This window comes from Anas acuta, chromosome W (genome assembly GCF_963932015.1).
Source record: "Anas acuta chromosome W, bAnaAcu1.1, whole genome shotgun sequence".
Classification (NCBI taxonomy): Eukaryota; Metazoa; Chordata; class Aves; order Anseriformes; family Anatidae; genus Anas; species Anas acuta.
Window position 1 is genome coordinate 19,365,560 of NC_089016.1, and position 13,659 is coordinate 19,379,218.

General features: G+C 44.7%; 1 protein-coding gene across 3 annotated transcripts in view; it reads left to right on the forward strand.

Moving 5' to 3' along the window:
• Positions 1-13,659, forward strand: part of KATNAL2 (katanin catalytic subunit A1 like 2) — a 177,946-nt gene that overhangs the window by 161,930 nt on the left and 2,357 nt on the right. For all 3 annotated transcript variants that reach the window (XM_068665313.1, XM_068665312.1, XM_068665314.1), the window contains 2 exons: positions 12,096-12,258; positions 13,338-13,440. In XM_068665313.1, coding sequence (XP_068521414.1) covers positions 12,175-12,258; positions 13,338-13,440 — 187 coding nt within the window. In that variant the 5' untranslated portion in view covers positions 12,096-12,174. The remainder of the gene's footprint in view (positions 1-12,095; positions 12,259-13,337; positions 13,441-13,659) is intronic.

Consider the following 13,659-nt stretch of genomic DNA (forward strand, 5'->3'; position numbering starts at 1 on the left):
CCACTGTTGGTTTTTATTTCCTTTGGGATGCCTAGCACTGTGAAAATGACATGGAAGTGAGCCTGGACATGGTGGCTAATTTCACCCACCACAGCCGTCGCCCAAATAGCATGAGAGAAAGTGTCTACTGATACGTGAACATATTTCAAGCGACCAAATTCTGGAATATGCATTATGTTGGTCTGCCATAACTGTAAGGACCGTAGACTTCTAGGGTTTACTGTTAAAGACAGGGTCGAAACATATTGTTGACAGTCAGGACATGTTTGGACAATCAATTTGGCATCAGTGATCGATATAGCGAATTGTTTTGCCAAGACTTTGGCGGATTGATGGAAAAAAACATGGGATAACCGTGCTTGCTCCAGCACCTTTGACCCTGACTGCCCCAGTGCCTTATTAATTAGCTGGTCAGCGTGTGCGTTACCCTCTGCAAAAATGCCAGGTAACATGGTACGGCTCTCCATGTGAATAATACAATACGGGTGTGCTTGCTGCTCCACCAAAAATAGCAGCTCTTTAAATTTTAGAAACAAGTTTTCCTTTGGGATATGTCTCAAATGTGCCCTCTCAGTGTGCTGAGCGACACCTACAGCATATTGTGAGTCCGATACAATATTCAAAGGTACTGTTGGCCAGCGCTTAAAAGCCATTATAATAGCATGTAATTCAACTATCTGTGCAGAACCTTGGATCTGCTCAGTCTGGTGTTGCCACTTTCCACCTTCTTCACAAGTTACTACAGCTTTGCCTGTTTTTCCAGGCCCATCTGTAAAGACTGTCCACCCATCCACTGGTTGCTGTTGGCACAATGGCTGCTTTTCTATTTTTCTATTATTATAAAACAAGAACATTTTATGAGGTGGATGGTGGGTATCAACCTGTCCATCAAATCCCGTCAATGCTATTTGGAGCTCCTAAACTATTCTGCAAGCACCAGGTGAAATAGTCTTTTACTATGGGAATTATAATCAGATTGGGCTCTTCTGCTAATTCAATTATTCTCTCATGTAATTTCTTTATGAGGATGGCAAACATTTCCACTCACATTGCAGTAGTTTTTGAGGGTTGATGGGGTAAAAAGACCCATTCCAGGACCACTGGGGGGGGGTCCTTATGGGACCTTATGGTCCCATTGCCCAATAATAGCCACTGGTTGTTGTTCTTGATTACAAGTATATAGTTGAAGGGGGAGGATCTCACTATGACGATGGCGTTGCTGCGCTGAGATTCTTTCATTAACCATTTGCAATGCTTTATGAGCCTCCTCAGTCCATCGCTTTGGGGCATTAATATCAGCCTCTCCCTTCAATAACTCAAGGAGAGGCACCAATATTGAATCGTCTATCCCATGTTGTAGTCTAATCCAGTTTATATTCCCTAGTAATTTCTGTACATCGTTCAGTGTCTTAACATCTGCATTAATGGATATCTGCTGTGGTTGAATGGTCTGCTGTAAAATCTTCCACCCCAGATACTTCCAAGGTGCTTGGGTCTGCACCTTTTCAGGTGCAATTTGGAGTCTTGCTGTCTGTAACACTTGTTTTAAGGCAGGCAGTGCCTCTTGGACCTTATCACTATATGGTCCAGCTAGTAGGATATCATCCATGTAGTGGTATATGTATATCTCTGGAAACCATTGGCATACTGGTTGGATAGCTTTTGCGACATAGGTTTGGCACGTGGTTGGGGAGTTTTTCATGCTTTGTGGTAGTAATGTCCAATGATATTGGTCCATAGACTCCTTCCTATTGATCTTTGGTACTTGCCAAGAAGGCAAAATGAAGAGCGTCGTCAGGATGCAAAAGAATTGTGAAAGAACAGTCTTTCAAGTCCATAACAACGATGTCTCAATTATGGGGTACCATTGTAGGTGAGGGTAAACCTGGCTGCAAGGAGCCCATGTCCTCGATCACTGCATTGATTCGTCACAAATCATGCGGTAATCTCCATTTCCCGCTCTTCTTCTTGATGACAAACACTGGTGAATTCCATGGGCTGTTTGTTGGAACAATATGTCCTTGTTGGAGTTGTTCTTGAACCAACTCCTGCAGACTACTGCTCAGAAAAGAATCAGTTGAGCAATTCTAGTTCCCTTTGGTATTGACAACAGTGGAGACGGTGTCCAAGCCATAGCTTGGATTTGTCCATTATAGTCTGCATCAATTATCCCCAGCAAAACAAACAATCCAGTCAAAGTTGTACTTGATCGTCCTAGCAGCAATACACTACAGTCATTCCCAATTGGTCCTTTGACGTTCAATGGAATTTTATGAACGTGAGTACCCCACAAGGTGGCGTCTGTTACTGTGGAGACATCCACTCCGGCACTCCCTCTGGTTCTTGCTGAGAGGGTGTCCACGGTGGTAACCGTGGCAACGGGGCAGCAGGTGGCTCTGGACCCTGCGTCATCATTGCATTTGGAGCCCTCCCTTGTGGGAGGTTCCTCCTTTGACCCGGGAGGCGTGGGTGCTTGTGTCGTCGCGCGGCCCCGCCCTGCACTCCTCCTCCCGTTTCCCTGCCGCGACGGCAAACGCTGCCCTTCCGCGTTGTATTTAGAGCGGCATTGGCTCGCCCAGTGGCGTCCCCTCCCATATCTGGGGCACAAAGTGGGTAGAAATGCCGGCGGGCCGCCCCCCCGACCCCGCCAGGGGCATACGAAGATTAGGTGGCTCGGGTCTCCACACCTATAGTATTTTTTCTGACCATTGGGTCTTGACTGCTGTTGCAAAAGCGGACGCCAGCGATTCGGTATGATGTTCGATAGAACTGTTATATATGGAGTGGTAATTCGTGTCGAGAAAATGGTTGATATTAATAAAGAAGGGGGAGATTTGGGAATGTGGCCATGGGGGTTGGAAAACTCCATGATTGAGATAACATTAGACTCTTAACGACGAGGCCATCAGGAATGTAAAAGAGTTTAGAGGGAACAAAGAAGGGTGATTCAGGAGACTCCATGCAGTCTCCGGTTGCTTGTTCACCAGCCGTTAAGGCATGGATGTTTCTGGGTGTTTGCTGTTGCTGTTACATTCAAAGTTGTTTGACCAATGAAAAGTTGTTTTGAAAAGAACTGCTGTGGAGAGAAGGGTATAAGAGGGGAGCCTGCCCTCAAGATAAAAAAAGAAGGCAGCACGATGAAGTTACATCAATAAAGAAGCAGGAAAAAGAAGTGAAGAGGAACAGGCTGGCAGAATGGAGACCAGGACAAGAACAGGCACTTTGATTGCCTCATGAAGATAGGTTCGGCCAAACTCAGCAAACTGCTCACAGAAGCTCATCGCTGGAAATAGGCAGCACTGGAGCTGGAGAGAAGCTTGAGCTGAGAGAAGCAGACCAGTGCACACAACTGCCTCTCGCTGGTAAGCAGTTGCGCGCTATGGGGAATCATACGTCCTTAGGAACAAAGACTGTCCTGGTAACCTTACAGCTCATTCTCCTTAACAATTGGACAGTTAATGAGCCTGAAATATGGGACCAAATTGAGGTCAAGGTGTGGGACTCTGCAACTAAAAATGGCAAGGTTGCAGTGGGATTGCTCGGCACCTGGCGAGCAGTCTCTGAGGCCTTAAAGAGCCATGTGGGGCCACAATCAGAAACGTGTGGTTTGCCAGATAGTGAGGGAGCTGCGGGATCCTTTACTGATCCGACTGCTATGCCATGGGCCCCTCTGCTACTACAGCCATCGAAGGCTTTTGCTGTTACGTCCCCTACTGACCTGGACGTGTCTTTTGACCCAGGCTTGTGGGAATAGAAATGTTGTTTTTGCAGAGTTACATTGTTTAGAAGGAGGGAATGTGGTACTGAGATATGTTTACAGTGATAAGAAAGCTTTGCAGGCGACCTTGTAAAATGCAGACAACCAGACTCCTTAGGACAATTAGGTGAAAATCACGGTGTCAAGTCAGATAAGTGAAGAAACATTACCACTTCAAACAGTAAAAATGTCAAAAGAAAATTGAAATTTAACAGGCCGGCAACTGAAGGCCATGCATTGTTCGTGAAGCATCAGATAGATTGTGAACCTGGATTACCCACTCAGTGGGGAAACGGGAGGGTCCTGCCATCAAAAGGTATATAAACTGTGTTTTGGAACTAGTAGATGCGCTCTCTCCTGCTTGTGGGGCGCCCGCCATTGCAATCGCGAATAAATTACTACTTCACTGAGATCCTCGCCTGAGCCTAAGTTATTGGCTACGGAGTGTTTCTCACAGGCCTATTGGCTGTGAAAAGGAGATGGATTTGCTTTTCTCTGATCTGGGAAGAACGGGATACATAAGGCCTGAAGAATGGAAAATGGAGACTGTTATGGAACTTAAAGGATTGTTTGTTACCTATCCTGATTGTATGTATGTATAGGCATACTCGGGTTATTATGTAAAGCAATGTTCTGTATATATGTATTTAGAATGTTTGATGTTTGTGTGTGTGTTGGTGGAGCATAGACTCCCCGCACACCCAGCGCTGTTTATTTGCCTTTTATACCTTTTAGAAATATTTGTTTCATAAATATTACAAAATTCAGATTGAATTCAGACCTAATTTATATCAGAACCCACTTGGTTATACTCCTGTATCATCTGAACTAGTGTTGCATTCACAGGCAGAGCCTATAGCACCTTTTTACAGTCGGTATTTGCGTTTTATACCTCTAGCCTTTGTAGCAAAGCGTCTTTTGCTTCCCAATTGTCAATCTGCTTATCTAACGCATTGCAAAGCTCATCAATAAACTGCATGTATGGTTCAGACATCCCTTGCTGGACCTTTGTAAAAGGTTGTGCGGACTTCCCGGTCTCTGGAATTCTGAACAGTGCCTGGAGGGCTAGGGTTGCAGTCAGCCGGAGGATGCCTGGATCTAGATTTGCTTGAAGGTGCAGATCCGCCATCAGATCCACCCAAAAAGCGGATCCCCCGGCTGCCTTTCTAAATTTTGGAGCGCTGCATGTTTGCACAACTCTTTCCATTTCTGTTCCCATAAAAATTTTTGTGTTGGAGGTAATATCATCACCACCACTTGTCATATGTCAAAGGGGGTTAAAAGCTGTCCTGTCATGACATTCTCCAGCAGGGACTGTGTAAACAGGGCCAATAACCCACAAGTGGTCACCATCTTATGCAGTTTTTTAATAAGGTCCCACTGGAAGGGGTTCCAGTCATTTTGCCTGTGATCCCAAACTCAGACTGGAAAAATGAGCCCTACGCCCCTCCCCACCCCTTTTACTGCTTCTCTCTGAAGTTGTTTCCAATGATCTTGGGGGTCAAAAGGATCCCCTGCGGGTGGTGCCACTGACTGTGGGTGGTGGCAGTGGCGGCGCTAACAGCTGAGACATTGTCTCTGCCTCTGTTCCCAAGTCTGTCAGGTTTGCTTCCTCTGGCGGTACACAGTCACCGCTTTTTATTTCACCCGTCTGCATAGCCTGAGCGGCTGCTGTTGATTCCCTTTTTTCTGCTTGCCATGATCTCAGTGTCTCAGTTACTAAGTGCCAGGTCGTCATCACCTCAGCAGCTGTTGCATCTCCCCACGAGGCAGTGTCCTATATAGTTGTCCCCGCCTTTTCCCAAGTTTTTACATCAAACGCCATCAAAGCTGTTGCTGGGGCCCCATTCTTCGTAAGAACTTTAGCAATTGTTTCACTTTATATAGGTCATATTTCACTCCTCTTTTTACCAGGAGTTGATTCAGTAGCTTAGCTATCACTGCCTCCTCAGCCGATAAATTAGCTCCCATAGTTAATGCCCCAGCCGCTCACCTGCTTCTTGAGGTGACATCCTGGGATTAACACTGTGGTCCTGCCGTCAGCTTGAGTCATTTGGGGGGTCCCTTCAGACGCTTCTCTTATTGTTGCTCTCTTCCCGATCACGTCGGGGTCAACATTTGCAGGGACGAAAGACACGGACTCCTGATGGCTCTTGAACAGAAGACCTTTATTGCCTTTTTTTCACTGCTACATATACTTTACCCATAGCCCCATGCCCTGTCCACGTGCACAAATCTGTTATACAATTGGTTAGAGACCCTCAGACGGGTGCCTTAAGCCAGCCAGCAATTGGCCACTGCGCAAAGCTCATGTTGTGAGGAATGTGTTAACAATTCGTGTCCATAAAGAACAGTCCTGTCTGCCTCTGGGCCCTGCACTGGCAATTTAATTCTTGAACCACAGATGCAGTGTGTCCCAGTCTCCCCCTCATTCTAGTCAATTTATCACGTCTTCAGAAAACACTCCTTAAATTTATGAACCTGTTTGCTTTTGTTATTCCGGACTTCTATTTCTAACAGTTACAGCCTTTTTTCCTGTCTTCTTCGAGATTAACTTAACACTGCTATAGATGTGTCTGTGAATGGCTGGGGAAGAATGTTTTAATTACTCGTGAAGCGTCAAATAAGAAAGCTGTTTGTGTTTGATGTCTGGGGGTTTCAGAACAACTGATAACAACTAGTGACTGTTATGGGATACTATGTGGATCTTTGGTATCTGGCCAGGAGGCCAAGAGATTAAGAGGAAGGAAAAAGAAGCTGAAGGACGGTTGGGAGACAAGACCTGCAGAGAGTGTACAGAGAGTGTTCCATAAACTTGGAATAGTGCCGAGTGAGTACAAAGGGGAGAGGAAGACTACGAGCCTTCAGCGTGAAAGACCCCTAGAGACCCCCAGAGGAGACTGATGCGCATGCTCCAGTAGGAGGGACTGGACCCCGGAAGCTAATTATAATAACCTGGGTTTTTTTAGAAGTAGTAATGAATATGTATTAGTCTAGGAGCATAAAAATCAGCTGCTTGATGTAACTGGTGTGCGTCCTGGTGGAGCGGAGACTCCCGGTGCACCCAGCGCTGTTTGCTTACCTCTATTCCTTTATATTCTTTTAATAAATCCTATTTTTTTATTTAATCCTAATTTGAATCCTGAGCCATTTATAACAATGTTTAACACTGCAGCCAGGTTAATTTATCTTGACCTTGCTCAAGTTTTTGTTTCTACCATTTATTTCCTCATTATCTCTAATTCAGGGACATGTGAAACAACGCAAAGCCATCTGCAAATTCCTTTTCCATAGTGCAGGATCTAGGGATCTTGGAGATGTGTTAATGCAAGCATGAGGCTGACCTGTCTCTGTACACCTCTGCAGAAAAAGGGATTCCTGCGTGTCTTGTTACCATGCATCTCTTTCTGGAAAGCCGAGCAGAAGTTACAGGCTGGAGTTTTGAATGTTTTACACATTTGGATTTGGATCATTTTGCAGTTCTGAAGTGCTACTTTCTGCAAAATAGCCCCCTTGAAACATCAAGAAAATGACACAGGTAGATCCAAAATGACAAGATTTATATTTTGGAGGAGCTGCTCCCACAGAAAGATGGCAATCTGTGTTGGTACAAGGGTGGGAGCTGAGCTGCTGTGGGAAGCCAGCTCCTACTGCTGAAAGTTTGATACCTGAGAGCTTAGATGTTCTTTTTAGACGTTTTCAGCATTGCTCGTGGGAAGGTGGGATTTTTTCCCTCTTCTGAGTTAATTCAACCTATGAATGTCTGGCAATGCTGTGCCTTGAGTGGAGATGCTTTAAAATGCTGATGCTTTAAAATACAGCTGAGTATATACTTAGGTATTTTAGGAAGGTGAAATCTAGAAGCATCTTATATTGTCATTGAGGCTGACAGCCTCGAGGAGTTTGGCAATGTTTGCTTCCAGAAAGGTTGGTGGAGTTTGAGCCCCCCTTAAAGCTCTCACCTGTGTGTTTATGGATTATTTTTGTGTACTTGGCTACCATCAGTCTTACTGTAAGATCCCAGGCTTGAGCTGTGTAGGGCTATTTTATAACAAAGTTTCAAAATACCTAGTTTTACAATCTAGAGGTTTCTGCTTCACAGCAGGGCCCTGTGTTTTTGCAAACATTTGGTATTAAGCTGGATTTCAAGAGATTTTTTTAACTTGGATATTTATTGATCATAAAAAAGTACCAAGCTGCTTTTAGATGAATGAAAAGAAGCCTAAACAAAGCTCTTTATGCTGTCCTAAGCTGCACTGCAGTTATTGATCTTCCTCTTCAGGCAGTGCTTTCTGCCCAGCCTTGCTTCCCCCTGCTTATCAGCCAGGCACTTCCTATTGACAAATTCCTTGTTGAAGTGATTCAACATAATTACGTACAATAAAGGCCTTGTTAATGAAGAAATAAAGTGGTCCTTAACCACATAGTGAATGTTTCCTAATGTATTAGCGTATTTAACTTCCATTGCAGTGCTGCTTGCTTTTCCCTTTCCACCGTCAGGGTGGGTGAAGCTTTGGTGGCAGCTGATAGATTCTTCCCTTCCGCCAGAGCTGGGGTGTGCTGGATCCCTGAGCACATGGCCAAGGTGGGGTCAGGGGATGTGTTTGGTCTGTCTGAGCTGGAGTCACCTTTTCCCTGCAGCAGCCCACACAGTGCTGTGCTCTGCACTCGTAGCTGGAACAGCACTGATATCACTCCAGTGTTGTGTCTATTGCTGCGTAGTGCTGCCACAGCATCAGGACTCCTTCCAAGCCCCCAAGAGCCAGCAGGCTGGGGGTGGGCAAGTGATGGGGAGGGGACATCGCCAGGGCAGCTGACCTAAACCAACCAAAGGGATGCTCCATAACACCTGATGTCACACTCAGCAATAAAAAGGGGGGGGCTCTCATGGGGGAGGGGGCTGTTCCTCCTGAACAACCGTTACGTGTTTTGAGGCCCTGCTTCCCAGGACGTGGCCGAACATTGCTCGTTGATGGGAAGTAGAGAATAACTTTTTTTTTTTTCCTTTCTCTCTGTGCTTCTGTGCGGCCTTTTTTTTTTTTCCTCCCCTTTCCCTTTAATTAAATCATTCTCATCTCAAACCTTGACCTCTTTGTGTTGTATTTCCTCCCCCTTCCTCTTTGAGGAGAGGGAGAGTGAGAGAGCGGTTGTGGTGGAGCTTGGCTGCCCACTTGAGTAAAACCACCATAGGGTAGGTGGGCTGCAATCCCAAAATAACATCTGGGATTACCCCCACAGTCACCCCTTCCCTTCACTCCCAGCAGTGCATGCCTGGTGTGTACGGTGGAGGACAGCGAGGAAGGAGAGCAGAGGAGGACAGTGTGGGGAAGCCCTAGGAGAAGACGTGGACTTAGAACAAGTCCTCAGCCTGTTGTGGCTCTGCTCAGGCCACCTGCATGGGTGGACAGGAGGTGGGATGATGAGAAGCTTGCTGTTCTTGGTACCTTTTCATCTTCTACACCATGGTGATGATCCCAGTAGATCCCAGTAGATTATCAGTGAGCTCTTGTTGCTGTTTCTGGCTTCACCTTTGGAGGTGTTGAGGTCTCTTAATTTCTGCTTAATGCATTTATTAATATTCCTCCTGGAAACAAAAATAGCTGTTTGCCTTGTTTACCTCCATGAAATGTGGCAGTGATAATGAGACATGATGCCTTGTGATGTCAACCTGGGAGAGCTCCCAAAAGTCACCCTCTTCCAACTATAGAGGTTCTTTCCATGAGCATTTCTTAATATTTTTATCTGAAATAATAGCCCATAATATTTTGGTTGGCACAGTGCTTATTATTCTGTTCTGGTTATTGTTGTCACTTAACCTTGCATTTTTTCACTAACAAATCAATTTAGCAAACAACCTAAACACTTTAAAGATAACAAAAATATCATGTCTTCATTTTCATCTTTAGCCAACAAGCAGGGTCACTGTAACCTTTCTGGATAAATAGAGCGACTTGTATGTATCAGTGGGCTCATTTACAGAGCTGTTCCCTGTGTTGGGAGCACTTCTTAGACCTCTATTTCACTGCTTGCATCTCTGCAGAACTAAAACAAAGCAGTAGGAGGAACAGCTGGAAATATTGCCTGGGAGCCTAGTGCCTCTTGGGCGTTGTGCTTTTGCTGTGTTAATATCCACTAAGGGCAAGGTTGTTTCCTCTGTGCATGGCTAGGGAGCTCGTGAAGCTGTGATTTCAAGGGGTAGCCCAATAGTGTTCTGAAGTGGTGAAAAACGTCCACATTCGGTGGATTCATGGGGTGTTTGCAGGGACTCTGGCTGTGGTTGTCCTTCTCCTGAAAGAGCAGTTAGAGTACCTGTGTGGTCACCTCTGAAACCCTGAGAACTTTGTCTCTGTTTGGGTACATGGAGGAAGGCAGTGTGGGTAAATAACAGCCAAGCAGGTGGTCAGCTGCAGAGTAATTAATTTCTAGCCTAGCAGAGCAATTCTGAGAAGTTGCTGAAATATACATTTGGAAGGTGAGGGGGGACCAAAATGGTCCTGTGCCCATTCTGCAGCCTGTGTGAGAGGCATTGCACTGGGTGTTGCACAGCATAGGCTGAAGCCCCATGGCTGCTCAGCAAGCCTCTTAAGCAGCCTAAAATCTCAGTAATGGTATCAATATGCCAATAGACATTGATTAGCAAAGCTCTGGTATTTACATCGGAGGCCTTGATTAGAAGTACTGGTAAGGATCTGAGTGAATTCTGTTGGCATGTGAGAGCCTATTGATCTGGTTTTCTCATCCTGAGCCATTGACTCAGCTCTCCAAAACTGAGAGGTTCTTTCTGGGAACAGAGGCACTTCTGATCCCACTGAGCTGAACGACAGCACCTACTTGGGAGGCTGTTTTTCCTTTTCTTATGTTGTGTGCCAGTAGAAGATACTATTAAAAAATAAATACAAGTCACCGAAGGTGACAGAAATAAGCTTTGTTGGTGTGCTCCAGGTCTGTCCTGAGCTGGCAGTCAGCTCCCTGTAAATTCAAGAGGGGTTTTATACCAGAAGTATTGCTTGTACGTTGGCTTTGCTGGCAAAAGGATTTCACCCAAGGATCCTCACCAAAGGATTTCACTTTGATTTCATCAAAGGTAGAGGCAGGCTTAAGTGTACCTCCAGCAGCTGGCTCTTTCTGCTCAGCTGGCAGGGGTGGAAATGGTGCTTAGGGCTCCTTTTTTTTTCCTCTCTGCACAAGACACATTGAAGGGAGTTTCTCCCTGATGAGAGTTTCTTGGCAAGCATGGGGAACTAAATTTTAAACTGAAATAACAATTCAGTGACTGAATGGGGCCACTGGAGAAAGATTGGTACTGCATTTGAAAGGATAATAGCTCAGAGCAGCTCCTGGAAGACACTGGAGACTTATGAGTAAATACTTTGTAGCTGCTATTTCTTCTTGAAAATTGTATGGATGATTGGGGTACCTGTAGATTGTTCCCATTATATGAGTAACAAGAGATGAACCAGAGAAGAAATTTGTGTTCAGTTATGTCACTGTTAGATGCAGACAACTGAAGAGCACTTGATAGAAGGCTAGATTAAATGACCATTAAATGATGTGCATCTGCGGAGCTGGCGTGCCAGGCGTACCAGGACTCCTGCAAACTGACAGCATCTGGGGCACTGTCAAGAAAGACTTCATCTAAGTGGTCATGAAATGCTTTTTTTTTTTCTTTCAAGCTTTCTTTGTGCACCACAAACAAGTAAAAATAAGGAGTATTCTCAGTCTTGTGGTTTTTTTTTTGTTTTTTTTTTTGCCAAACACCTTTATCAGAGCTGATGTCAAGAGACGTTTTGGCTCATTGGCACATTGATCCAGCCTGTTCATCTTTCACATGCTCCTTTTTACAAGGATACTGTCCTTTGGGGCTGTATTATATATAATTTGCATTGCAGGAGCAGCCTCAGATGAAGCTCCTGTTCTGCCATGAACGTGGTCCTTGCATCCCAGATTGAAAGTCTGTGTTTCTGTCTATATTTTAAGCATCCCTTACAAAGCAGCAATTAATTAGTCCTGACATATTACCCCAGACAGACAATTTGTAGTGTCTCCTTAATAGCAAAGGGAGAAATGGTGAGGACTGATGGGACATGCTGCACACAAGTACCAGAGAAGATAACTAAAACTTCTGACTGCTGTTGTTAAGCCTTGTTGTCGTAAGCTAGTATATTGCTAACACAGCGAACAGGAATACACTTGATAATTAATCTATTTTTTCAAAACTAGGTTGGCACAGCTACAGGTGGGGTTGAAAATTGTCAGTCCTTGTAGTGAGGAGCTTCCTGTGAAAACTGTCTCTGCAAAGAGATGCACTGAAATGATTCCTCTTCTGCTTTGCTTGCAGGGAGTTGGATTCTGACATGCTGTGGCAGCTAGAGAAGTGGATTTTGGTCGACCTTCCAAGTAAAGAGGCGTGGTGAGCAATGATCAAGCACTGGCTGCCCCCTCTGAGCAACAGCAGAGGAGTGGAGCTGAGAACAGATCTGGACTACAGCTTGCTGGGACAGGTGAGACAGCACTGCAGCAGCTTGGGGATTTTCAGAGTGGGAAACATAAGCAAGAGTGACATGTACTGTCGACAGTGATGGGATTGTGTCATGGTGGAAGAGGTCCAGGGCAGAGGGTAGGGACAGCACCTCTCTGTATGCAGCAATTGCGACATACAAGGCTGGGGGAAGGACTTTGGGTCCGTCTGAAGTTCCAGCCAGCCAGAAATTAGTGAGAGGCAGGGCTGAGCATATCATAGGTACACGCCTGGCTGTGGAAATCACTGGTTCCACACAGCTCTGCTTGCAGAGTCATGTTTTCTGATCCTCTCTGTTGGGCCAATTTTTCAGCCTTAAATACAGGGAGACTTACAGCAATAGTATGTTCTCTCACTCTTCTTACTGGGCTGGGAGCACTTCCAATTCACTGGGGTAATGAACAATTAATTGGGTAGGGAAGGTTTGTCACAGCTCCACTGCAGCAGGAGAAACCAGCTTTCAGACAAGAGTGAGATTCACTAGGAAATCAGGCTTGCTTTATTTAGCCCCTTGTCACATCCTAAATTATTTAGAAATATCTACAGCTTGCCCAGTTGTCTCTTTTCTTCTGTTCAGAGACAATTCTGCTCAGTTTTTGTTTTATAAATAAGGAAATGTAGTTATTTTGTTAACAGGAAAGCTGGGAACAGACACAGAAAAGTGAGTTTTAGTTGACCTACAGAAAATTGTCACTTAGAAAGAAAATGCTCAGTATTTCCTTTGCACCTGAAAGGTACTGTGGACATTCAAAGCTAGAGTAACCAGCGTAATGTTGGGGTGGGGAAGGGGTTTGTAGGAAGGTGCATATATATATATGTACATATACACATATGTATCTATGTATACATATATAATGTGTGTAGGAGTTGGACTCAAGGACCCCTGTGGGTCCCTTCCAACTCTGGATATCCTGATTTTATATTCTATGATATATTTCTGACAGCAATAGAATTTACAGATACTTTATAAAAATACACATAAAACATATATGCTTGTAAATGCCACTGTTGTCTGATTTATAAGGCTGTAAGCTGTAATGTATTGTTCTGGTTCTGTCACAGAAAACTGATGGGTACTCTGGTTCTGACATCAAACTCGTGTGCAAGGAAGCAACCATGAGAACAGTGAGGAAAATCTTTGATGCTCTTGAAAACCATCAGCAAGGTACCACAGCTTTTATTAGAGAATCTAATCTGGGAAATGCTGATCCACTGCTGTAACTCTAGAAATTACGTTAACCCCAGCAGGTGGATCTCTTTCTGCTTAGAGAAGTTTTAAACTCCATTTCTAAAACATTTACTAAAGCTAATGTTTCTGAAAATTAGCCCTTTTTTATGTCAGTATCTGTGCATAAATATGAATTTCTCTTTATCTCTCTAGGTT